This window comes from Rhinoderma darwinii, chromosome 5, assembly GCF_050947455.1.
Source record: "Rhinoderma darwinii isolate aRhiDar2 chromosome 5, aRhiDar2.hap1, whole genome shotgun sequence".
NCBI lineage: Eukaryota > Metazoa > Chordata > Amphibia > Anura > Rhinodermatidae > Rhinoderma > Rhinoderma darwinii.
In genome coordinates, this window is record NC_134691.1 from 35,025,725 (window position 1) to 35,053,492 (window position 27,768).

Genomic DNA, 27,768 nt, shown 5'->3' on the forward strand with positions numbered 1-27,768 from the left:
AAAACAAAACAAAAAAAAAACGAACTGCAGGTCCAATTATGAAAGTTTTTTTTTGTTTTTTTCTGCTGTTTTTTTTTTGTTTTGTTTTTTTATACGCAGCGTGTGGATAAGATTTGTTCAAATCTCATCCACTTTGCTGCTACTGTATTACGCTGCAGATTTTCCACAGTATTAATACTACGTGTGAACCCGCCCTAAGTCAAGTCTTTTGTAAAGCATGAAAAAGGGTATAAAATGTTGCCATTTTTCATGTCCATGTGATGTGTTCTATCAGTAAGCATTTCATGGACCGTGCGTCATAACAACATGGTAGGTAATGTGTTCCCAACTAATAAATGAAACATCAGGAGTATTCCATACATAATACATAAAGGCTGACGGAATACTGTAATGTCACTGCTCCAAACCCAGCACCTTATGACGTGCAGATCTTCCAGATGGTGTTAGGGCTCTGTACATCTTCCAGGTTGTAGATAGCCTTGATATAGAATCAATACTGTCATATGGAGGCATACAGTGTTGCGGATGTTTGTTTTGGATGCCGTATGTATAGAGGTATTCTCCCTTAGAAGCATGAGACTCTACATACGGCACCCGACAGAGCCTGGTAAGTGGAGGCTGTATACTGCAGCTCCATACTAGGGAGCCATATATCTCTCATGTGCATGGGTCCTAACACCTGACCTCCAAATTCCTCCTCTTTGCTTGTCCAGTAACCATTCTAAATGATCTCATGGGTGATGTCAAATGTTCTCTCTCCTGCAGGTGTTTGGCCGAGCATTCAGGGTTTTCTTCTGATATATATATATATTTTTTGTTTTCAGGAAGTGAAGCAGACTTTAGTTCATCTAGCAGCACCGGCAGCATATCTGCTCCAGAGGTTCATATAAATGCTGTGTCAGGAGGCAAGAAGACGCCATTCTCACGCAAGTAAGAATATCCTATTATGCGGTCTGCTAATGGTCTATCACACAATGCTTGAGGTATATAACATATGTATAGTTGGCCACCAGGGGCAGAAAGGAACATTTAGCGTTTCTCCGCCCACAATCCCAGAAAAAGGATTTATTTATTTCCTTGTTCTGTTCATAGGGTGTTTTTGGTTCTTCTTAGCCCTCTTCACCCTTAGGCTGGGTTCACACGACCTATTTTCAGACGTAAACGAGGCGTATTATGCCTCGTTTTACGTCTGAAAATACGGCTCCAATACGTCGGCAAACATCTGCCCATTCATTTGAATGGGTTTGCCGACGTACTGTGCGGACGACCTGTCATTTACACGTCGTCGTTTGACAGCTGTCAAACGACGACGCGTAAATTGACTGCCTTGGCAAAGAAGTGCCGGACACTTCTTTGCAACGTAATTTGAGTCGTTCTTCATTGAAGTCAATGAAGAGCAGCTCAAGATTACGGGCGTCAAAGACGCCTCGCATAATGCGAGGAGGAGCTTTTACGTCTGAAACGAGGCAGCTGTTTTCTCCTAAAAACAGTCTGTCTTTTCAGACGTAAAAGACAGTTCTCGTGTGCACATACCCTAAGGCTTCATGCCCACTTCAGTCTATTCCTTCAGGGTGCTAGCCGTTTTTCTGACGTCTAGCACCCTGACCTATTCATTTCAATGGGGCCATGCACACTTCAGTTTTTTTTTGAAGGGTCCCGTTGCTCTGTTCCGACAAAAGTCGAGCATGTCCTACTTTGGTCCGAGATTCTGTGACCGTGAGGCCCATGCAAGTCAATGGGGCCGTCAAAAAAACTGAAGGCACACGGAAGGCATCCGTGGGCCGTCCGTGTGTGACGGAGCCGTTGCCTAGCAACGGCCGGGCGGGCAGAAGTACATTAGAGATATGACACTAATCGGCAGCCACTTCTCTCTAGCCAGCACTGATAGAGAGAAGAGGCTGCTGATTAAAAATAAAATAAAAAGCAGTTCATACGTACCCCGGTCGTTGTCTTGGTGACGAGTCCCTCTTCTTCCTCCAGTCCGACCTTCATGACGCGGCAGTCCATGTGGCCACTGCAGCCTGTGATTGGCTGCAGATGCGGTCACCTGGGATGAAGCGTCATCCCAGGAGGCCGGCCTTCTGACGTCATCCAGTCCGGCCTTCTGTTATGACTTTTATCCCATGTGACCGCCACTACAGCCTGTGATTTGCTGCAGCGGTGACATGGGATGAAACGTCATCCTAGGAGGCCGGACAGGAGGAAAAAGCAGGGAGTTCTGGGTAAGTATGAACTGATTTGATTTATTTCCTTAGAATTGTATTTTGCGCGCGCCGAGCATGGTCATTCTTCAGAGCTAGTCACTGTCCAGGTTGATGAAAGAGTTACCGCCGATCAGTGCAGCCCATTAACTCTTTCAGCACCGTGCACAGTGACTAGCGCTGAACAACCCTGCTCTTTCAGCACCCTGGACAGTACCATGCTCGGAAACGGAAACACAGAGTGCACACAGAAACCACACGGATAACAAAACGGGCACATGGATCAGTCAAAAACGGTCGATAAAACGGTGAAGGACGTGTGCATGAAGCCTAAGGGCTTGTCCACACGTAGCGGAATTGCCGCGTATTTTCTGTCCAGATTTGCAGACGGAAAATACGCAGCAGAATACAGTACCAGCAAAGTGGGTGAGATTTAACAAATCTCATCCACACGCTGCGTAAAATCTCTGAGCAGAAATTCACCTGCGGTGCGCATTTTGTCGTACCGCAGCATGTCCTTTCCTGCTGCGGATAGTGGACTGAATTGCTGCGTTTTTCGGGGAAGATGCCACCATCTCCTGACATTGTGAAAAACGAAGCAAAATCCACACCATTTTCTGCAGGAAATGGTGTGGTTTTTCCGCACCGGAAATCCTGCTGGTTTCTGCGATATTGTGATAGAAATTTTCTGCAGCGATTCTATAACGTGTGGACAAGCCCCAACCATGCTATATGGAATAGAACAACAATTGATATAGCCTTAAATTATTGACGTTTTTGAGTTACTTCTCTTGCCATAGAGTAGACTAACATATGTACAATGTATCTTAAGAGCATACCATGTGTCCATAGCAACTGGACGTACCAGACATAAGTTAGCACCCCTCCTCATATTGATGAGGATCAGAAAAAAGGGTCTGCTTTATTACTGTGAATAGCGCCACTATGTGTCCAGTGGTTGTGTCTGGTATTGCATCTCAGCCCCATTCACTGGATGTTTGAAACATAAGTACACCACACCTGGTCGTATTTGCCCCCATATCTCTTGTGAATAAGAAGTACAGTCTGGAGATTGTATTGTACATGAGATTTTGACTCCTCTTTTTAATTTAATATTTGCATTGTTTTATATCCAAGTTCATGACCAATAAACTTTTTTTTCTTTTTTTACCCTCCTGGTTGAGTTTCATTGAATTTTGTAAGGTAGTGCAGGCTTTATAACAGACTATTGCTTAGTTTACAGTTAATTCTTGTCAAGGAGCCTTTATTTATAAGGAAATAGGTAAGTAGGCATGGCCAGAATTTCATGTATCTGAAAACCTTAAAGGGAATTTTTTTTTTTCTTGTTCCAGTGTATCAATAAAAATAACTTTTTGCTTCTTGTCTTTAACAATTTCCTATTGTTTTGAGTCTACAGCTCCTATGGAAACCTGTGTCTCCATGGTTACAGACTGCAAACGCTGTGTAGTCTGATCCTGCAGGCTTACTCTATTCCATCTGCCCCCTACTTCTTACTAACCTATTAAATAGGCAAGGAGAAGGTAGGATCCAGCGCTGAGTGTAGTTAAAAATGGATTGTCATTTCCAAGTTTAATGGAACAAATTAAAAAGAGAAGAAGTCCAGTTGTATTTAGGTCCTGGGCGTGTGGAAATGTGGAGGTGCGTGTCCTCAGGGGCCTACGCGTTTCGGACGGCTATCTGCGTCCTTAGACTTGGCTGTGGTGATTTTAAATGTGGCGCGCTGTCACTTATGTAGTGAATCAGCAGGTATGTTCAACCAATCATCATCTAGGTTGCGTTGGACTGCAACCGGATGTGACCTAACCTGTTTTGAATCAGCTGGTTGTTTATGCGTGTCAGCATTGATGTTTGTGTTGGAACGCAAACCGGAAATGGTCATATCCTCCTGTGGTTACGGTGTGTTGGCCCTCATCTGTGAGTATTAATGATGTTTTTATATTTATAAAATATGAAGAGATTATTAACTGTGGTGTATTAGAGCTAACTCAAGATGGGTATTGTACATTAATGAAATTGTGTTTGGAGTTTAGTTGTAACCATTCAATTTCTATCTTTGAATTCAGGTACTCGTTACGTTTGGCTCAGAAAATGATTTATGGTTAGTTATGTCTACCATAGACCATCTACGTTGTTTAAGTTAGGCAGAGTCATAGTAGAGATGTTCCTCTGGTACTTGAGAATATGTGTGTACTATAATTATCAATGAAAGTTCGTTCTAACATAAGCAAAAGGCTTTTTCAACCAATAGAGTTGGAGATAGATGACATATGGTGGTGGACGTAACCTATGGTGTATGACTAATGTTGTCTGCTAAGCAGTGAAGATGGAGGTTGGGGTCTGCTACATTGTAACTGTATTGTGGCGCGCTCGATATGAATGAGGAACGTGTGGGGAAAGTGCAGGAAGGACACAACTGGAATAAGTGTGGATAAGGGTATATAGATTACAACAACAAAACTGGGTGGTGCGTTGATAAAAAGTGTGCATGACAAAAAGCACATGTTATGCATGCATCACTTGGGGTGTATCTGATACCTTGAGTAACACATATGCGGTTGATGAAGATATCATATGTATGTTTTTGACTGGATTGTAGGTTATACGTCTAAACAGTTACTGGTACTGAAGTACTGTATGGATGTTTAAATGGCTAATAATGCTTGTATAAATAGTAACTAATGTGTGGTCTAATATAAATACATTAATTCCTTTTTTAGGTTTAAGCCATTTGGGTACCTAGTATTGAGTCTGTAAATCCAGTATGCTTCCCTAAGATGGGTTTTATGTTTAATATCCCCTCCCCGTTTGCAGGGGTGAATTTTTTCGAAGGCATAACAGCAAAAGAATTTCGTGGATCTGTGATGTTGAGAGATAAAATGTTTGGAAGCATTCGATGTGTTAACAATATTTTCATTTCTAATATAGCTAAGGTGTTCTAGGATCCTTATTTTAAATTTTCTGTTTGTACAACCTACGTACTTTAATTTACATTCAGTGCATTCTATGATATAAATCACTGACTCAGAGTTACAATTGATATAGTTATGGATGTTGAATGTAGCGGTTTGTGAGGAATCGGAAAAAGTTTTGGTTGTCTGGACATAGGAGCACACTTTGCATGGATGTTGTCCACATTTGTAGAAGCCTGTAGTCTCTAACCAGGTTGTTTTTGTTTTTTCATTGGCAGTGAATAGAGATGGTGACAAGACGCTACCTAATGTGTTGGCTTTTCTTGCTACAATCCTACAACCTCCGGATAGCACTGTGCGCAGAGTGTCATCCTCCATGAGAATAGGTAAGTAGTCAGTAATTATTTTTTTGATTTGCATAAACTGATTACTCTGTTGTAGAACCAGTGTTGGTAGATTGTCTGTATCATATGTAGGAATAGTGGTTTTGTTGTGATGACTTAAGAGTTGAGATCTAGTTTTTTTGGTCATAATGTTGCTAGCCCGCTTAAGTGACCATTCTGGATAGCCCCTTTCTTTAAGTCTGATCTTGATAGCATCTTGTTCTTGTTCAAATTGACTTTGGGATGTACAGTTCCTTTTAGCGCGGTGCATTTCACCCACTGGTATAGCTTTAATGGTATGTTTGGTGTGACTGCTGTTGGCATGTAGTAAATTGTTAATTGCCGTGGGTTTACGGTGTGTTTTACTTGAAATTGTTTGACCACTGATTCCTTTAAGTTCTAGATCTAAGAATATGATGTTGGTAATATCATAATGATATGTAAATTTAAGGTTGTAGTCATTATTGTTAATGTATTGTGTGAACTCGGGGATGATGTTAATGTCTTCTTTCCAGATAATCAAAATATCATCAATGTATCTGCCGTACCATTCTATGCAGTGTCTGTAAATGTTTGACGTTGAGAAAATGTGGAATTGTTCCCACCATGCCATGACCAAATTTGCTACCGATGGGGAAAATTTAGCCCCCATGGATACTCCTTTTAATTGTAAATAATATATGGAGTCAAATTGAAAGTAATTATGGGTTAGCAGAAAATAAAGTACCTCCAGTATATACAGTTGAAAATTTATGTCATATGTACTGTGTTTCGAGAGGTGGTATGCAAGAGCTGTATGGGCAATTTGATGTGGAATTGATGTGTAGAGTGACACAACGTCACATGTCAGCCAGCAGTAATTTTTATTCCAACATTTTTTATTTAGTAAATTCAGAACATGTTTGGTATCTCTCAGAAAGCCAGGTGTCCTTTGAGCCAGTGGTTGTAACAGCGTATCTAGCCATTCTGAGAGTCTCTCTAGAATCGAGCCAATGCCTGAGACGATCGGTCTCATCGGTGGAGGAAAGGTCTGTTTGTGAATTTTAGGAAGTGCGTGAATAATTGGGGTAATGGGTTGGTCTATGTACATGAAATCTAATTGTTTCTGGTTAATGAATCCACCCTGGAGCCCATCATCCAATAGTTTTTTCATCGATATTTTGATTGTTTCTGTTGGATTTTTATCTAATTTTTTGTAGGTGGTTGCATCTGCCAGCATATTTAAGATAGAATGTTGGTAGTCTTCTTTGTTTAGTACTGTAACATTACCCCCTTTATCCGCCATTTTTATGATTAGTTGTTTATTTTCCTGTAAAGATTTTGTTGCTCCTTTGAGTTTAGTTGACAGGTTATTCGTTGGGCGTTGGCCTTTGAGATTGTCAGCAAGGTTATGAAGTTCTTTTTCAATGACCATTTGGAACCTGTCCATGGACTCCGTGCGTGAGCCAGTAGGGTAGAATTTCGGGTTTGATGTCTTAAAATTAGGAGCTGTAGTTACAGTTTGATTTGGTGTTTCATTTCTCAGGTGGTCTAAACTTACTATCGTGGTAAGTTCTTCAAATGACAAATTGGACAGTTGGGATATCATGTCACATGGAAATTCCAACTGTTCCTCAGTATCTGTGGTTAGAGATGATGAAACCGTCCTGAAATTATTGGCTTTTGCTTCCTCTTGTTGGAGGAAGAAATGTTTTTTGACTGTCAGGTTTCTGATGAATTTATTGATGTCAAGAATGGTATTAAAAATATTGAAATTTTTCCTGGGTGCATAGTTGAGACCTAGAGACAAGACTTCATTTTGTTCAATAGTAAGAGGTACGGACGAAAGATTGGTGACATTGGTCGTTAATGTTGTTGAAATTTCCGTGACCTGAGGCGGCGATTTTGTTCTGTGTTTGATCGACTTATGTTTTCTGCCGCCCCTCCTTCCCCGTTTTTTGACTGGAAATTAATATTGTCTGATCTGAAGTTGATGTTAGGTCGTGTTCTAGTATTTTCATCCTCTGAGATCCCATCAGTTGAATCTAGTTCAGTGGAACTAAAGCTGACTCTATTCGGCAGGTCCCTGAATTGTTTGTAGGTCTGGTTTCTTTTTTTCAGAATAGGTCTGGGTCTGTTGTAGTTTCTGGTTTTTTGGCTCCAATTATAGACTTCATTGCAAGAATAATCTTTGGAATCTCTTTGAAACTTATTTTTCTTAGTGTCTGCAATGGCGTGATCCAGTTTATCTATGGCAGATGACGTCCTGGTATGGAGAAGAATGTATGAAGGTAAGTCCGAAAAAACCTCTAATGATTTCTTAATCTCGAGAATGTTGTTATCCAATTCTTTTAGTTTGAGTTCCTCATGTTTAGTGATGAGTTTCATTAGATTTAATGAGCATGTAGATAGGATGTCATTCCAATCTTTTTGAAAGTCCTCCGTATAGATAAAGCTTGGAGTTTTGCGTAACCGTAGTCCTCGCGGTATCATGTCCTTCCCAATATAATTTTTCAGCGTGGTGAGATCCCACCAGATTTTTGCTTGTTGGGCAAGGTTTTTTTCTAGTTTGTGGAATAAATCTTCCATGTCTGGGTTTTGTTCAGTATGGTAGTCCTGGTTACCAAACACTTTTTCCGCCAATTCAACCCGAGAAGTTTGGGTAACATGAGTCATATTTTTTCAAAGAGTAGGTCAAATATGGCTGGTGTTGATCAAGGTATAATTCCAATGTGCAAGTGAGTTAAAAACAAAGTCAAATATTTTGGTCAAGTATAAATATATATGGAGCAACCTAGTATGTTGTAGACTGATATTCGTATACAGTAATGGACGAAAATATATCTTTAATTAAGTAGTTGTGGCCACTACGTCCAAGTAGCTGCTGTTATCCTCTTCCACTATGCACATCGCCTGTATAGATTAGGACTTGTATCTGAACAATTCTATGGACTTGTTGTTGCTCCTATTTGAACAACTTGTATTAAGGGAGCTCGAGAGGTGTAGGTAACCGAACTTGCAAATGGATAAACTGGGGAGGGAGACCTCCAGCTCACCTTAACACTCCAGTGTGATGTGGATTTGTATGTAGCGCTCGGGTCCTCGTGTCGGCACAACGATAGGATAAACAGGCAAGGAGAAGGTAGGATCCAGCGCTGAGTGTAGTTAAAAATGGATTGTCATTTCCAAGTTTAATGGAACAAATTAAAAAGAGAAGTCCAGTTGTATTTAGGTCCTGGGCGTGTGGAAATGTGGAGGTGCGTGTCCTCAGGGGCCTACGCGTTTCGGACGGCTATCTGCGTCCTTAGACTTGGCTGTGGTGATTTTAAATGTGGCGCGCTGTCACTTATGTAGTGAATCAGCAGGTATGTTCAACCAATCATCATCTAGGTTGCGTTGGACTGCAACCGGATGTGACCTAACCTGTTTTGAATCAGCTGGTTGTTTATGCGTGTCAGCATTGATGTTTGTGTTGGAACGCAAACCGGAAATGGTCATATCCTCCTGTGGTTACGGTGTGTTGGCCCTCATCTGTGAGTATTAATGAAGACTACCAACATTCTATCTTAAATATGCTGGCAGATGCAACCACCTACAAAAAATTAGATAAAAATCCAACAGAAACAATCAAAATATCGATGAAAAAACTATTGGATGATGGGCTCCAGGGTGGATTCATTAACCAGAAACAATTAGATTTCATGTACATAGACCAACCCATTACCCCAATTATTCACGCACTTCCTAAAATTCACAAACAGACCTTTCCTCCACCGATGAGACCGATCGTCTCAGGCATTGGCTCGATTCTAGAGAGACTCTCAGAATGGCTAGATACGCTGTTACAACCACTGGCTCAAAGGACACCTGGCTTTCTGAGAGATACCAAACATGTTCTGAATTTACTAAATAAAAAATGTTGGAATAAAAATTACTGCTGGCTGACATGTGACGTTGTGTCACTCTACACATCAATTCCACATCAAATTGCCCATACAGCTCTTGCATACCACCTCTCGAAACACAGTACATATGACATAAATTTTCAACTGTATATACTGGAGGTACTTTATTTTCTGCTAACCCATAATTACTTTCAATTTGACTCCATATATTATTTACAATTAAAAGGAGTATCCATGGGGGCTAAATTTTCCCCATCGGTAGCAAATTTGGTCATGGCATGGTGGGAACAATTCCACATTTTCTCAACGTCAAACATTTACAGACACTGCATAGAATGGTACGGCAGATACATTGATGATATTTTGATTATCTGGAAAGAAGACATTAACATCATCCCCGAGTTCACACAATACATTAACAATAATGACTACAACCTTAAATTTACATATCATTATGATATTACCAACATCATATTCTTAGATCTAGAACTTAAAGGAATCAGTGGTCAAACAATTTCAAGTAAAACACACCGTAAACCCACGGCAATTAACAATTTACTACATGCCAACAGCAGTCACACCAAACATACCATTAAAGCTATACCAGTGGGTGAAATGCACCGCGCTAAAAGGAACTGTACATCCCAAAGTCAATTTGAACAAGAACAAGATGCTATCAAGATCAGACTTAAAGAAAGGGGCTATCCAGAATGGTCACTTAAGCGGGCTAGCAACATTATGACCAAAAAAACTAGATCTCAACTCTTAAGTCATCACAACAAAACCACTATTCCTACATATGATACAGACAATCTACCAACACTGGTTCTACAACAGAGTAATCAGTTTATGCAAATCAAAAAAATAATTACTGACTACTTACCTATTCTCATGGAGGATGACACTCTGCGCACAGTGCTATCCGGAGGTTGTAGGATTGTAGCAAGAAAAGCCAACACATTAGGTAGCGTCTTGTCACCATCTCTATTCACTGCCAATGAAAAAACAAAAACAACCTGGTTAGAGACTACAGGCTTCTACAAATGTGGACAACATCCATGCAAAGTGTGCTCCTATGTCCAGACAACCAAAACTTTTTCCGATTCCTCACAAACCGCTACATTCAACATCCATAACTATATCAATTGTAACTCTGAGTCAGTGATTTATATCATAGAATGCACTGAATGTAAATTAAAGTACGTAGGTTGTACAAACAGAAAATTTAAAATAAGGATCCTAGAACACCTTAGCTATATTAGAAATGAAAATATTGTTAACACATCGAATGCTTCCAAACATTTTATCTCTCAACATCACAGATCCACGAAATTCTTTTGCTGTTATGCCTTCGAAAAAATTCACCCCTGCAAACGGGGAGGGGATATTAAACATAAAACCCATCTTAGGGAAGCATACTGGATTTACAGACTCAATACTAGGTACCCAAATGGCTTAAACCTAAAAAAGGAATTAATGTATTTATATTAGACCACACATTAGTTACTATTTATACAAGCATTATTAGCCATTTAAACATCCATACAGTACTTCAGTACCAGTAACTGTTTAGACGTATAACCTACAATCCAGTCAAAAACATACATATGATATCTTCATCAACCGCATATGTGTTACTCAAGGTATCAGATACACCCCAAGTGATGCATGCATAACATGTGCTTTTTGTCATGCACACTTTTTATCAACGCACCACCCAGTTTTGTTGTTGTAATCTATATACCCTTATCCACACTTATTCCAGTTGTGTCCTTCCTGCACTTTCCCCACACGTTCCTCATTCATATCGAGCGCGCCACAATACAGTTACAATGTAGCAGACCCCAACCTCCATCTTCACTGCTTAGCAGACAACATTAGTCATACACCATAGGTTACGTCCACCACCATATGTCATCTATCTCCAACTCTATTGGTTGAAAAAGCCTTTTGCTTATGTTAGAACGAACTTTCATTGATAATTATAGTACACACATATTCTCAAGTACCAGAGGAACATCTCTACTATGACTCTGCCTAACTTAAACAACGTAGATGGTCTATGGTAGACATAACTAACCATAAATCATTTTCTGAGCCAAACGTAACGAGTACCTGAATTCAAAGATAGAAATTGAATGGTTACAACTAAACTCCAAACACAATTTCATTAATGTACAATACCCATCTTGAGTTAGCTCTAATACACCACAGTTAATAATCTCTTCATATTTTATAAATATAAAAACATCATTAATACTCACAGATGAGGGCCAACACACCGTAACCACAGGAGGATATGACCATTTCCGGTTTGCGTTCCAACACAAACATCAATGCTGACACGCATAAACAACCAGCTGATTCAAAACAGGTTAGGTCACATCCGGTTGCAGTCCAACGCAACCTAGATGATGATTGGTTGAACATACCTGCTGATTCACTACATAAGTGACAGCGCGCCACATTTAAAATCACCACAGCCAAGTCTAAGGACGCAGATAGCCGTCCGAAACGCGTAGGCCCCTGAGGACACGCACCTCCACATTTCCACACGCCCAGGACCTAAATACAACTGGACTTCTTCTCTTTTTAATTTGTTCCATTAAACTTGGAAATGACAATCCATTTTTAACTACACTCAGCGCTGGATCCTACCTTCTCCTTGCCTGTTTATCCTATCGTTGTGCCGACACGAGGACCCGAGCGCTACATACAAATCCACATCACACTGGAGTGTTAAGGTGAGCTGGAGGTCTCCCTCCCCAGTTTATCCATTTGCAAGTTCGGTTACCTACACCTCTCGAGCTCCCTTAATACAAGTTGTTCAAATAGGAGCAACAACAAGTCCATAGAATTGTTCAGATACAAGTCCTAATCTATACAGGCGATGTGCATAGTGGAAGAGGATAACAGCAGCTACTTGGACGTAGTGGCCACAACTACTTAATTAAAGATATATTTTCGTCCATTACTGTATACGAATATCAGTCTACAACATACTAGGTTGCTCCATATATATTTATACTTGACCAAAATATTTGACTTTGTTTTTAACTCACTTGCACATTGGAATTATACCTTGATCAACACCAGCCATATTTGACCTACTCTTTGAAAAAATATGACTCATGTTACCCAAACTTCTCGGGTTGAATTGGCGGAAAAAGTGTTTGGTAACCAGGACTACCATACTGAACAAAACCCAGACATGGAAGATTTATTCCACAAACTAGAAAAAAACCTTGCCCAACAAGCAAAAATCTGGTGGGATCTCACCACGCTGAAAAATTATATTGGGAAGGACATGATACCGCGAGGACTACGGTTACGCAAAACTCCAAGCTTTATCTATACGGAGGACTTTCAAAAAGATTGGAATGACATCCTATCTACATGCTCATTAAATCTAATGAAACTCATCACTAAACATGAGGAACTCAAACTAAAAGAATTGGATAACAACATTCTCGAGATTAAGAAATCATTAGAGGTTTTTTCGGACTTACCTTCATACATTCTTCTCCATACCAGGACGTCATCTGCCATAGATAAACTGGATCACGCCATTGCAGACACTAAGAAAAATAAGTTTCAAAGAGATTCCAAAGATTATTCTTGCAATGAAGTCTATAATTGGAGCCAAAAAACCAGAAACTACAACAGACCCAGACCTATTCTGAAAAAAAGAAACCAGACCTACAAACAATTCAGGGACCTGCCGAATAGAGTCAGCTTTAGTTCCACTGAACTAGATTCAACTGATGGGATCTCAGAGGATGAAAATACTAGAACACGACCTAACATCAACTTCAGATCAGACAATATTAATTTCCAGTCAAAAAACGGGGAAGGAGGGGCGGCAGAAAACATAAGTCGATCAAACACAGAACAAAATCGCCGCCTCAGGTCACGGAAATTTCAACAACATTAACGACCAATGTCACCAATCTTTCGTCCGTACCTCTTACTATTGAACAAAATGAAGTCTTGTCTCTAGGTCTCAACTATGCACCCAGGAAAAATTTCAATATTTTTAATACCATTCTTGACATCAATAAATTCATCAGAAACCTGACAGTCAAAAAACATTTCTTCCTCCAACAAGAGGAAGCAAAAGCCAATAATTTCAGGACGGTTTCATCATCTCTAACCACAGATACTGAGGAACAGTTGGAATTTCCATGTGACATGATATCCCAACTGTCCAATTTGTCATTTGAAGAACTTACCACGATAGTAAGTTTAGACCACCTGAGAAATGAAACACCAAATCAAACTGTAACTACAGCTCCTAATTTTAAGACATCAAACCCGAAATTCTACCCTACTGGCTCACGCACGGAGTCCATGGACAGGTTCCAAATGGTCATTGAAAAAGAACTTCATAACCTTGCTGACAATCTCAAAGGCCAACGCCCAACGAATAACCTGTCAACTAAACTCAAAGGAGCAACAAAATCTTTACAGGAAAATAAACAACTAATCATAAAAATGGCGGATAAAGGGGGTAATGTTACAGTACTAAACAAAGAAGACTACCAACATTCTATCTTAAATATGCTGGCAGATGCAACCACCTACAAAAAATTAGATAAAAATCCAACAGAAACAATCAAAATATCGATGAAAAAACTATTGGATGATGGGCTCCAGGGTGGATTCATTAACCAGAAACAATTAGATTTCATGTACATAGACCAACCCATTACCCCAATTATTCACGCACTTCCTAAAATTCACAAACAGACCTTTCCTCCACCGATGAGACCGATCGTCTCAGGCATTGGCTCGATTCTAGAGAGACTCTCAGAATGGCTAGATACGCTGTTACAACCACTGGCTCAAAGGACACCTGGCTTTCTGAGAGATACCAAACATGTTCTGAATTTACTAAATAAAAAATGTTGGAATAAAAATTACTGCTGGCTGACATGTGACGTTGTGTCACTCTACACATCAATTCCACATCAAATTGCCCATACAGCTCTTGCATACCACCTCTCGAAACACAGTACATATGACATAAATTTTCAACTGTATATACTGGAGGTACTTTATTTTCTGCTAACCCATAATTACTTTCAATTTGACTCCATATATTATTTACAATTAAAAGGAGTATCCATGGGGGCTAAATTTTCCCCATCGGTAGCAAATTTGGTCATGGCATGGTGGGAACAATTCCACATTTTCTCAACGTCAAACATTTACAGACACTGCATAGAATGGTACGGCAGATACATTGATGATATTTTGATTATCTGGAAAGAAGACATTAACATCATCCCCGAGTTCACACAATACATTAACAATAATGACTACAACCTTAAATTTACATATCATTATGATATTACCAACATCATATTCTTAGATCTAGAACTTAAAGGAATCAGTGGTCAAACAATTTCAAGTAAAACACACCGTAAACCCACGGCAATTAACAATTTACTACATGCCAACAGCAGTCACACCAAACATACCATTAAAGCTATACCAGTGGGTGAAATGCACCGCGCTAAAAGGAACTGTACATCCCAAAGTCAATTTGAACAAGAACAAGATGCTATCAAGATCAGACTTAAAGAAAGGGGCTATCCAGAATGGTCACTTAAGCGGGCTAGCAACATTATGACCAAAAAAACTAGATCTCAACTCTTAAGTCATCACAACAAAACCACTATTCCTACATATGATACAGACAATCTACCAACACTGGTTCTACAACAGAGTAATCAGTTTATGCAAATCAAAAAAATAATTACTGACTACTTACCTATTCTCATGGAGGATGACACTCTGCGCACAGTGCTATCCGGAGGTTGTAGGATTGTAGCAAGAAAAGCCAACACATTAGGTAGCGTCTTGTCACCATCTCTATTCACTGCCAATGAAAAAACAAAAACAACCTGGTTAGAGACTACAGGCTTCTACAAATGTGGACAACATCCATGCAAAGTGTGCTCCTATGTCCAGACAACCAAAACTTTTTCCGATTCCTCACAAACCGCTACATTCAACATCCATAACTATATCAATTGTAACTCTGAGTCAGTGATTTATATCATAGAATGCACTGAATGTAAATTAAAGTACGTAGGTTGTACAAACAGAAAATTTAAAATAAGGATCCTAGAACACCTTAGCTATATTAGAAATGAAAATATTGTTAACACATCGAATGCTTCCAAACATTTTATCTCTCAACATCACAGATCCACGAAATTCTTTTGCTGTTATGCCTTCGAAAAAATTCACCCCTGCAAACGGGGAGGGGATATTAAACATAAAACCCATCTTAGGGAAGCATACTGGATTTACAGACTCAATACTAGGTACCCAAATGGCTTAAACCTAAAAAAGGAATTAATGTATTTATATTAGACCACACATTAGTTACTATTTATACAAGCATTATTAGCCATTTAAACATCCATACAGTACTTCAGTACCAGTAACTGTTTAGACGTATAACCTACAATCCAGTCAAAAACATACATATGATATCTTCATCAACCGCATATGTGTTACTCAAGGTATCAGATACACCCCAAGTGATGCATGCATAACATGTGCTTTTTGTCATGCACACTTTTTATCAACGCACCACCCAGTTTTGTTGTTGTAATCTATATACCCTTATCCACACTTATTCCAGTTGTGTCCTTCCTGCACTTTCCCCACACGTTCCTCATTCATATCGAGCGCGCCACAATACAGTTACAATGTAGCAGACCCCAACCTCCATCTTCACTGCTTAGCAGACAACATTAGTCATACACCATAGGTTACGTCCACCACCATATGTCATCTATCTCCAACTCTATTGGTTGAAAAAGCCTTTTGCTTATGTTAGAACGAACTTTCATTGATAATTATAGTACACACATATTCTCAAGTACCAGAGGAACATCTCTACTATGACTCTGCCTAACTTAAACAACGTAGATGGTCTATGGTAGACATAACTAACCATAAATCATTTTCTGAGCCAAACGTAACGAGTACCTGAATTCAAAGATAGAAATTGAATGGTTACAACTAAACTCCAAACACAATTTCATTAATGTACAATACCCATCTTGAGTTAGCTCTAATACACCACAGTTAATAATCTCTTCATATTTTATAAATATAAAAACATCATTAATACTCACAGATGAGGGCCAACACACCGTAACCACAGGAGGATATGACCATTTCCGGTTTGCGTTCCAACACAAACATCAATGCTGACACGCATAAACAACCAGCTGATTCAAAACAGGTTAGGTCACATCCGGTTGCAGTCCAACGCAACCTAGATGATGATTGGTTGAACATACCTGCTGATTCACTACATAAGTGACAGCGCGCCACATTTAAAATCACCACAGCCAAGTCTAAGGACGCAGATAGCCGTCCGAAACGCGTAGGCCCCTGAGGACACGCACCTCCACATTTCCACACGCCCAGGACCTAAATACAACTGGACTTCTTCTCTTTTTAATTTGTTCCATTAAACTTGGAAATGACAATCCATTTTTAACTACACTCAGCGCTGGATCCTACCTTCTCCTTGCCTGTTTATCCTATCGTTGTGCCGACACGAGGACCCGAGCGCTACATACAAATCCACATCACACTGGAGTGTTAAGGTGAGCTGGAGGTCTCCCTCCCCAGTTTATCCATTTGCAAGTTCGGTTACCTACACCTCTCGAGCTCCCTTAATACAAGTTGTTCAAATAGGAGCAACAACAAGTCCATAGAATTGTTCAGATACAAGTCCTAATCTATACAGGCGATGTGCATAGTGGAAGAGGATAACAGCAGCTACTTGGACGTAGTGGCCACAACTACTTAATTAAAGATATATTTTCGTCCATTACTGTATACGAATATCAGTCTACAACATACTAGGTTGCTCCATATATATTTATACTTGACCAAAATATTTGACTTTGTTTTTAACTCACTTGCACATTGGAATTATACCTTGATCAACACCAGCCATATTTGACCTACTCTTTGAAAAAATATGACTCATGTTACCCAAACTTCTCGGGTTGAATTGGCGGAAAAAGTGTTTGGTAACCAGGACTACCATACTGAACAAAACCCAGACATGGAAGATTTATTCCACAAACTAGAAAAAAACCTTGCCCAACAAGCAAAAATCTGGTGGGATCTCACCACGCTGAAAAATTATATTGGGAAGGACATGATACCGCGAGGACTACGGTTACGCAAAACTCCAAGCTTTATCTATACGGAGGACTTTCAAAAAGATTGGAATGACATCCTATCTACATGCTCATTAAATCTAATGAAACTCATCACTAAACATGAGGAACTCAAACTAAAAGAATTGGATAACAACATTCTCGAGATTAAGAAATCATTAGAGGTTTTTTCGGACTTACCTTCATACATTCTTCTCCATACCAGGACGTCATCTGCCATAGATAAACTGGATCACGCCATTGCAGACACTAAGAAAAATAAGTTTCAAAGAGATTCCAAAGATTATTCTTGCAATGAAGTCTATAATTGGAGCCAAAAAACCAGAAACTACAACAGACCCAGACCTATTCTGAAAAAAAGAAACCAGACCTACAAACAATTCAGGGACCTGCCGAATAGAGTCAGCTTTAGTTCCACTGAACTAGATTCAACTGATGGGATCTCAGAGGATGAAAATACTAGAACACGACCTAACATCAACTTCAGATCAGACAATATTAATTTCCAGTCAAAAAACGGGGAAGGAGGGGCGGCAGAAAACATAAGTCGATCAAACACAGAACAAAATCGCCGCCTCAGGTCACGGAAATTTCAACAACATTAACGACCAATGTCACCAATCTTTCGTCCGTACCTCTTACTATTGAACAAAATGAAGTCTTGTCTCTAGGTCTCAACTATGCACCCAGGAAAAATTTCAATATTTTTAATACCATTCTTGACATCAATAAATTCATCAGAAACCTGACAGTCAAAAAACATTTCTTCCTCCAACAAGAGGAAGCAAAAGCCAATAATTTCAGGACGGTTTCATCATCTCTAACCACAGATACTGAGGAACAGTTGGAATTTCCATGTGACATGATATCCCAACTGTCCAATTTGTCATTTGAAGAACTTACCACGATAGTAAGTTTAGACCACCTGAGAAATGAAACACCAAATCAAACTGTAACTACAGCTCCTAATTTTAAGACATCAAACCCGAAATTCTACCCTACTGGCTCACGCACGGAGTCCATGGACAGGTTCCAAATGGTCATTGAAAAAGAACTTCATAACCTTGCTGACAATCTCAAAGGCCAACGCCCAACGAATAACCTGTCAACTAAACTCAAAGGAGCAACAAAATCTCTACAGGAAAATAAACAACTAATCATAAAAATGGCGGATAAAGGGGGTAATGTTACAGTACTAAACAAAGAAGACTACCAACATTCTATCTTAAATATGCTGGCAGATGCAACCACCTACAAAAAATTAGATAAAAATCCAACAGAAACAATCAAAATATCGATGAAAAAACTATTGGATGATGGGCTCCAGGGTGGATTCATTAACCAGAAACAATTAGATTTCATGTACATAGACCAACCCATTACCCCAATTATTCACGCACTTCCTAAAATTCACAAACAGACCTTTCCTCCACCGATGAGACCGATCGTCTCAGGCATTGGCTCGATTCTAGAGAGACTCTCAGAATGGCTAGATACGCTGTTACAACCACTGGCTCAAAGGACACCTGGCTTTCTGAGAGATACCAAACATGTTCTGAATTTACTAAATAAAAAATGTTGGAATAAAAATTACTGCTGGCTGACATGTGACGTTGTGTCACTCTACACATCAATTCCACATCAAATTGCCCATACAGCTCTTGCATACCACCTCTCGAAACACAGTACATATGACATAAATTTTCAACTGTATATACTGGAGGTACTTTATTTTCTGCTAACCCATAATTACTTTCAATTTGACTCCATATATTATTTACAATTAAAAGGAGTATCCATGGGGGCTAAATTTTCCCCATCGGTAGCAAATTTGGTCATGGCATGGTGGGAACAATTCCACATTTTCTCAACGTCAAACATTTACAGACACTGCATAGAATGGTACGGCAGATACATTGATGATATTTTGATTATCTGGAAAGAAGACATTAACATCATCCCCGAGTTCACACAATACATTAACAATAATGACTACAACCTTAAATTTACATATCATTATGATATTACCAACATCATATTCTTAGATCTAGAACTTAAAGGAATCAGTGGTCAAACAATTTCAAGTAAAACACACCGTAAACCCACGGCAATTAACAATTTACTACATGCCAACAGCAGTCACACCAAACATACCATTAAAGCTATACCAGTGGGTGAAATGCACCGCGCTAAAAGGAACTGTACATCCCAAAGTCAATTTGAACAAGAACAAGATGCTATCAAGATCAGACTTAAAGAAAGGGGCTATCCAGAATGGTCACTTAAGCGGGCTAGCAACATTATGACCAAAAAAACTAGATCTCAACTCTTAAGTCATCACAACAAAACCACTATTCCTACATATGATACAGACAATCTACCAACACTGGTTCTACAACAGAGTAATCAGTTTATGCAAATCAAAAAAATAATTACTGACTACTTACCTATTCTCATGGAGGATGACACTCTGCGCACAGTGCTATCCGGAGGTTGTAGGATTGTAGCAAGAAAAGCCAACACATTAGGTAGCGTCTTGTCACCATCTCTATTCACTGCCAATGAAAAAACAAAAACAACCTGGTTAGAGACTACAGGCTTCTACAAATGTGGACAACATCCATGCAAAGTGTGCTCCTATGTCCAGACAACCAAAACTTTTTCCGATTCCTCACAAACCGCTACATTCAACATCCATAACTATATCAATTGTAACTCTGAGTCAGTGATTTATATCATAGAATGCACTGAATGTAAATTAAAGTACGTAGGTTGTACAAACAGAAAATTTAAAATAAGGATCCTAGAACACCTTAGCTATATTAGAAATGAAAATATTGTTAACACATCGAATGCTTCCAAACATTTTATCTCTCAACATCACAGATCCACGAAATTCTTTTGCTGTTATGCCTTCGAAAAAATTCACCCCTGCAAACGGGGAGGGGATATTAAACATAAAACCCATCTTAGGGAAGCATACTGGATTTACAGACTCAATACTAGGTACCCAAATGGCTTAAACCTAAAAAAGGAATTAATGTATTTATATTAGACCACACATTAGTTACTATTTATACAAGCATTATTAGCCATTTAAACATCCATACAGTACTTCAGTACCAGTAACTGTTTAGACGTATAACCTACAATCCAGTCAAAAACATACATATGATATCTTCATCAACCGCATATGTGTTACTCAAGGTATCAGATACACCCCAAGTGATGCATGCATAACATGTGCTTTTTGTCATGCACACTTTTTATCAACGCACCACCCAGTTTTGTTGTTGTAATCTATATACCCTTATCCACACTTATTCCAGTTGTGTCCTTCCTGCACTTTCCCCACACGTTCCTCATTCATATCGAGCGCGCCACAATACAGTTACAATGTAGCAGACCCCAACCTCCATCTTCACTGCTTAGCAGACAACATTAGTCATACACCATAGGTTACGTCCACCACCATATGTCATCTATCTCCAACTCTATTGGTTGAAAAAGCCTTTTGCTTATGTTAGAACGAACTTTCATTGATAATTATAGTACACACATATTCTCAAGTACCAGAGGAACATCTCTACTATGACTCTGCCTAACTTAAACAACGTAGATGGTCTATGGTAGACATAACTAACCATAAATCATTTTCTGAGCCAAACGTAACGAGTACCTGAATTCAAAGATAGAAATTGAATGGTTACAACTAAACTCCAAACACAATTTCATTAATGTACAATACCCATCTTGAGTTAGCTCTAATACACCACAGTTAATAATCTCTTCATATCATATTTTATAAATATAAAAACATCATTAATACTCACAGATGAGGGCCAACACACCGTAACCACAGGAGGATATGACCATTTCCGGTTTGCGTTCCAACACAAACATCAATGCTGACACGCATAAACAACCAGCTGATTCAAAACAGGTTAGGTCACATCCGGTTGCAGTCCAACGCAACCTAGATGATGATTGGTTGAACATACCTGCTGATTCACTACATAAGTGACAGCGCGCCACATTTAAAATCACCACAGCCAAGTCTAAGGACGCAGATAGCCGTCCGAAACGCGTAGGCCCCTGAGGACACGCACCTCCACATTTCCACACGCCCAGGACCTAAATACAACTGGACTTCTTCTCTTTTTAATTTGTTCCATTAAACTTGGAAATGACAATCCATTTTTAACTACACTCAGCGCTGGATCCTACCTTCTCCTTGCCTGTTTATCCTATCGTTGTGCCGACACGAGGACCCGAGCGCTACATACAAATCCACATCACACTGGAGTGTTAAGGTGAGCTGGAGGTCTCCCTCCCCAGTTTATCCATAACCTATTAAATACATATGAGACCAGGATCACACACGCAGTTTTTGGCTAAAAGAAAATTTGGCCAATGCCAGAAGTGGATCCAAACGGAAGTAGTGTTATAAAGAAGACTGATGCATCTCCTTTATTTTGTGTCCACTCCGGCGTTGGGCTCGAAAAACGTCTTAAAAACTGTGTGTGATCCCGGGCCTTACAGATGGAAGGGAGTTTGACTGCAAGATTATATTACACAGGGGGTTTCTTTATCTGTTACCTTGGAGACTTATTAAAGTGTTTATCCAGTCCTTAAAAATAGATGGCCTATGCTTAGGATAAGCCATTACTTGAATGGGACTGAGCTGCAGTACCAGGCACAGGTTCGTACTTTTAGTAGTGGCTTTGCCTGGTAAACAATGAATAGCTGATCAGCGGGGGTGCCGAGAGTTGGAACCCAAGTGATCTAGTATTGATGGTCTTTCCTTCAGGAGAAAACGGGGAAAAAGGATAACCCCTTTTATTTTTTTTAAATGTTATTTTTTTTAAAAGCTTTTCATTCTAAACGAATAAACACTGAAAATTGGCCAAGGTAGGAGAGATGCAAAATAAAAAGCCATTACTCCCCTCACGGATCCCAGTCGTTCAAGTGCCACAACTCTGTTCCTCCCCACCGCTGTTTGACATAGCTGCAGCGATGACGTGCTCGTATACCCACGTGATTGCTGCAGCCAATCACTGACCTCAATGATCCTGTGCCGTATACCGACTGAGACCAGTGATTGGCTGCAGCGATCATGTGTGTATACAAGCATATCATCATAGCAGCTTTGTCAATACACAGCGGCAGGGAGGACCGGATACAGAGGCGCTGGAACGACCGGGATCTGTGAGGTGGCAATAGCTCACTTTTTTTTTTCTTTTTTTAATTATTATTATTTTTCATCCTTCCTACTATGGCCAATTTTTAAAATAACTCGGAAAACCCCTTTTAAAACGACCGTCCAGTCCCCTGAATATACCCTCCATAGAGTTGTTAAAATGTTACTCTCCTAGCCTTGGGTCCTCTGCGGCTCATCTTCTGCCCCACTGCTTCAGAATGGAGTGGACGCCTTCTCCATTCACTAGGCGGGGCAGATGTCCATTAGAGGGAGCGGCTGAGACCAGTTCCTTCATTTTGGCACTGGAGGGAAGAGGTCATTTGAAAGTCACAGCAACATCCCTCGCCATGACTTCTACCGGGATTTTACTAGGCTTAAATGGAACCGGTCACTAGGACAGGCCCTGTAGATTAGGGCGGTCCACTTCTCTAAATTCCTCCGCCTGTGTCGGTTTGCACCATTGCTAGTGTCCCCATGTTTCCACATTTGAGGGGTAGTGTTCATTTTACTTTTCCTATAAATACTGTATGAATTCTTTGTCATACGTTTCTCCTCTCTCCTGCTGTGGAAGGCTGCCTTACCGTGCCGAGCCTCAGAAGCGTGTCTCCAGGATTGCCACTGAGAGGTGACTGCATGTGGACCTCTGCTCTATAAGTGTACATCGTTTTGTGTAAACCCTGTGGAGTTTTGGTGCACCCCCCCCCCCCATAGATGTGAATCAATTGTACAAATTCACCGTATCAGTTATTGCTGTCTTCATTGTGATCATAAATGGGAATAATGACATATTCTAAAGCGCAAACTTATGCAGCCAAAGAAAATGCCGTTTTGTCCGGTACAGCAAACTTGCTGGTACAGATGTAGCAGAGCTGAGGAACTCCTGTCATTTGGTGCAACCCATTATAACTTCTTGTTAACTGTGGTTTTACATGGTGGGCTGTGTTCGCTCACAGAGATTTTGTCCTCTACACAGTGGCCTTATATCCTCAGCAAAATCTGCATTTTGTTGTATGCAGATTTTGCCATGGTTTTATTGCATTTCACTGTCATTTTAAACCGGCAGTCTAAAATGACAACAATCCGCTCCGCTACCTCCCAACAATTTTGACAACCATTCATGCTAAAGATCTTTTAAGCCTCCTGATCACTTTTGCTATTGTAGATCACTTCGACTTGATTCACACCAGCTCTGTGGTGCACTGACTGTATGCTGACATGCCCATACACAAAAGGGTGTCCCTTTTTGGCATACATTTAGTCAGGATACATAATTATACCGAAGCCCTAAATGTATTGTAAAGAACAGTCAACTGCACTTTTCAATACAACTTTTATGCAAAAAGGATATTGCGCTTTTTGAGGGTTTTTTTTGTTTTTGTTTTTTTACTTTGGCAGTACATGGCAGGCTTTTGCAACTGCATGGCCAGATCTATACCTATACAGATGGTCAGTGGGATCTTTTTAAAAAAACAACACAATTCCACCAAAAGTAAACCCCCAAATTTTAAATCCTAGCAAAAAATTATGTCCACGCACTATGAATATACCCTTACTACTTTTATTTGTTCTTGCCAAGACCGGCATTCCCTCTATATTCGTGTACAGTAAGGAACTTTTAACTTCCTGAACAAGATCACTACTTCTAGATGAATCCCTTGTATTTGTGTGTATGGACATCTCCCTTCTCCCCTATTTTTTAAAAAAAAAATTTATTCCCTTCCTAAATGCACTATGTATTGTGTACGCATACCTTCAAATATTTCAGGGAAAGAAAGTGATTGGCATTACTTTGGCTTCATTTTGGTCCTCAACTATGAGTAACATTGTTACAAAAATTGGGTGCCTATTTTTTGTATTTCAAAATCCTGAATATTGAGGTTTACGTATAAGGCTCTGTTCACATGACACTTGGACCACATCATCTGATGTATAGGTTTGTAAGCCAAAAGGCTACGAATGTCCTAGATTCCTGTCATACATTTGATCTGTAGCTACATTACTCGGCACTAAAAAAAATAATTATGCCCTAATGTGTACAGTTTAGATCTATTGGGCGTAAACTTTTATTTTATAGATCCATCAAAGTAAACCCTAGAAAAAGTAATCCTATGCCTAATATACATATGCTTGCATCCCTATTTTATTTGCAGACTACTTTTAAAAAATAAATAAATCAGAACTTGTATGGGCCAAATGTGGTGTGAACAAATCATGTAGGATTGGAATTTCTGGATCATGTCAATTAATAACCATTGAAAAGGCATTTACCCGGCATTTGTTTTCTTCTTGGGTCTTCACTCCAGCTCTCTAAGGCCCCATGCACACGGCCGTATTCGGGATTCATCTTCTACTCCGTTCTCCCCCAACAACATTAGGTAAGCATGGAACCTGCAAAAGATAATGAACATTAGGGATTACTTCATGCAAGCTCGCAAATTGTCCCTCAATGTCCCTCAATGTCTTGCAAATCCCTACACTCCTGTTTAACTAAAGCTCACAAACTGCACAGGGATCGAAGAAAAATAAATGTTAGAATGGCACGTACAAGTCCTCCCTATATAAAAAACCACTGTAAGGGTATGTTCACACGGCAGCGTCCGTTACGGCTGAAATTACGGTGCTGGTTTCAGGAGAAAACAGCACCGTAATTTCAGCCGTCATGGCATGTTGAGGCGCTATTTTGCTGCGTCCATTACAGACATAAATGGAGCTGTTTTTCCATGGAGTCAATGGAGAACGGCTCCATTTACGTCTGAAGAAGTGACAGGCACTTCTTTGACGCGGGCGTCTTTTTTTACGCCCCGCCTTTTGACAGCGGGGAGTAAAAAAAATGACTGTCTGAACAGAACATCGTAACACCCATTCTAATGAATGGGCAGATGTTTGCCGACGCTTTGGAGGTGCTATTTCGGACATAATTCGGGGCTAAAACGCCCAAATTACGTCCGTAAATAGTGTGTGTGAACATACGCTTAGGGTATATTCACACGGGCTATTTTAAGCCGTTTTTCGGGCAGAACACCTACAAACATCTGCCCATTGATTTAAACGGGAAATACGGCGTTCTCTTCCAAAAAGGCGTTTTGTTTTTTTATGCCTCATTTTCAAAAAACGGTGCATAAAAAGACGCCCCGTAAAAAGAAATGCATGTCACTTCTTCCTGAGCCGTTTTTCATTGATTCAATAGAAAAACGCCACAAAAAACGCGAGTTGCTTAAAAAACGGCTGAAAATCAGGAGCTGTTTTCCCTTGAAAAGAGCTCTGTATTTTCAGACGTTTGTGAAGCGTGTGAACGTACCCGAACACCTCAATTTACCACAAGTCTGTTGCACCAGCAATTTGTAGCTTTGCCAGTCATTTTGCAAAACAGACCAATTTGTTGCTTTCTCGTTTACAGAAACATTCTTACTACATGGTCGTTTATGTTGAAACAGGCATAATTTCAAAGTTAGTAGGAGCAAGCATAAATTCCACACACTTGTACCACCCAAAAATTCACAAATTGGTCATATTACGCATGGATGATATTGACATTATACAACTTAATGTCTCACCTTAAACTACTATATCTACTAGTCCTTCTCAATAAATTAGAATCTCATCAAAAAGTTAATTTATTTCAGTAATTCAATTCAAAAAGTAAAACTCATCTATTCTATAGATTCATTACACACAGAGTGATCTATTTCCAGCATTTTTTTCTTCTAATGTTGATGTTTATAGGAACAGTTCATGAAAACCCAAAATTTAGTGTCTAAGAAAATTAGAATATTATAGAAGCCCAATTTCCCCAAAAAAATTTCACACCGAAATGTTGTCCTACTGTAAAGTATGTACAGTATATGCCCTCAATACTTGGTCGGGGCTCCTTTTCCATGAATTACTACATCAATGCGGCGTGGCATGGGGGCGATCAGCCTGTGGCACTGCTGAGGTGTTATCAGTGCGGCGTGGCATGGCATGGAGGCGATCAGCCTGCGGCATTGAAGGGGTTATGGAAGCCCAGGTTGCTTTGATAGCGGCCTTTAGCTCGTCTGCATTGTTGGGTTTGGTGTCTCATGTTCCTCTTGACCATACCCTATAGATTCTCTATGGGGTTTAGGTCAGGCGAGTTTGCTGGGCAATCAAGCGCAGTGATACTGTGAGTATTAAACCAGCAGTGGTGTAACTACCACTGTAGCAACCATAGTGGCTTCTACGGGGCCCGCAACATGAGGGGGCCCGTGCCACAAGCTGGCACGCCCCCACCCCATGCCCTGAGGCTCCGCTAGAAGCCGCAACTGTATACAGTGGCACAGCTCTAGGAGTCGCAACGGTCACAATTGCGGCCGGGCCCCTAAACCTAGTGGGCCCGCAGGGCCCCCGTAGCCGCACCGCGCTGGTTCCGCTTCCTGAATGTTGGAGCAAGGAGCTGACTGCTCCGTGCTCCAGCATTCGCTCTGTGGGGGCAGCTATGGACATACATACCGTGGGGGCAGCTATGCGGGGGCATTATACTGTGGGGGCAGCTATGCGGGGGCATTATACTGTGGGGGCAGCTATGGGGGGCATTATACTGTGGGGACAGCTATGGGGGCATTATACTGTGGGAATGGCTATGGGGGCATTATACTGTATGGGGGCATTATACTGTATGGGGGCATTATACTGTATGGGGGCATTATACTGTGTGGGGGCAGCTATGGGGGGCATTATACTGTGTTGGGGCCAGCTATGGGGGGCATTATACTGGGGGCCAGCTATGGGGGCATTATACTGCACAGGGGCATCTGTGTGGGCATTTTACTGCACATGGGCATCTGTGTGGGCATTTTACTGCACAGGGGCATCTGTGTGGGCATTTTACTGCACAGGGGCATCTGTGTGGGCATTTTACTGCACAGGGGCATCTGTGTGGGCATTTTACTGCACGGGCATCTGTGTGGGCATTTTACTGCACAGGGGCATC

At 40.3% G+C, this 27,768-nt stretch overlaps 1 protein-coding gene across 2 annotated transcripts in view; it reads left to right on the forward strand.

Annotated features, from left to right (window-relative positions):
* The window catches only part of SYBU (syntabulin), a 65,117-nt gene that overhangs the window by 30,934 nt on the left and 6,415 nt on the right, over positions 1 to 27,768 (forward strand). For both annotated transcript variants that reach the window (XM_075825816.1, XM_075825817.1), the window contains exons 5-7: positions 825 to 930; positions 23,392 to 23,445; positions 25,124 to 25,195. In XM_075825816.1, coding sequence (XP_075681931.1) covers positions 825 to 930; positions 23,392 to 23,445; positions 25,124 to 25,195 — 232 coding nt within the window. The remainder of the gene's footprint in view (positions 1 to 824; positions 931 to 23,391; positions 23,446 to 25,123; positions 25,196 to 27,768) is intronic.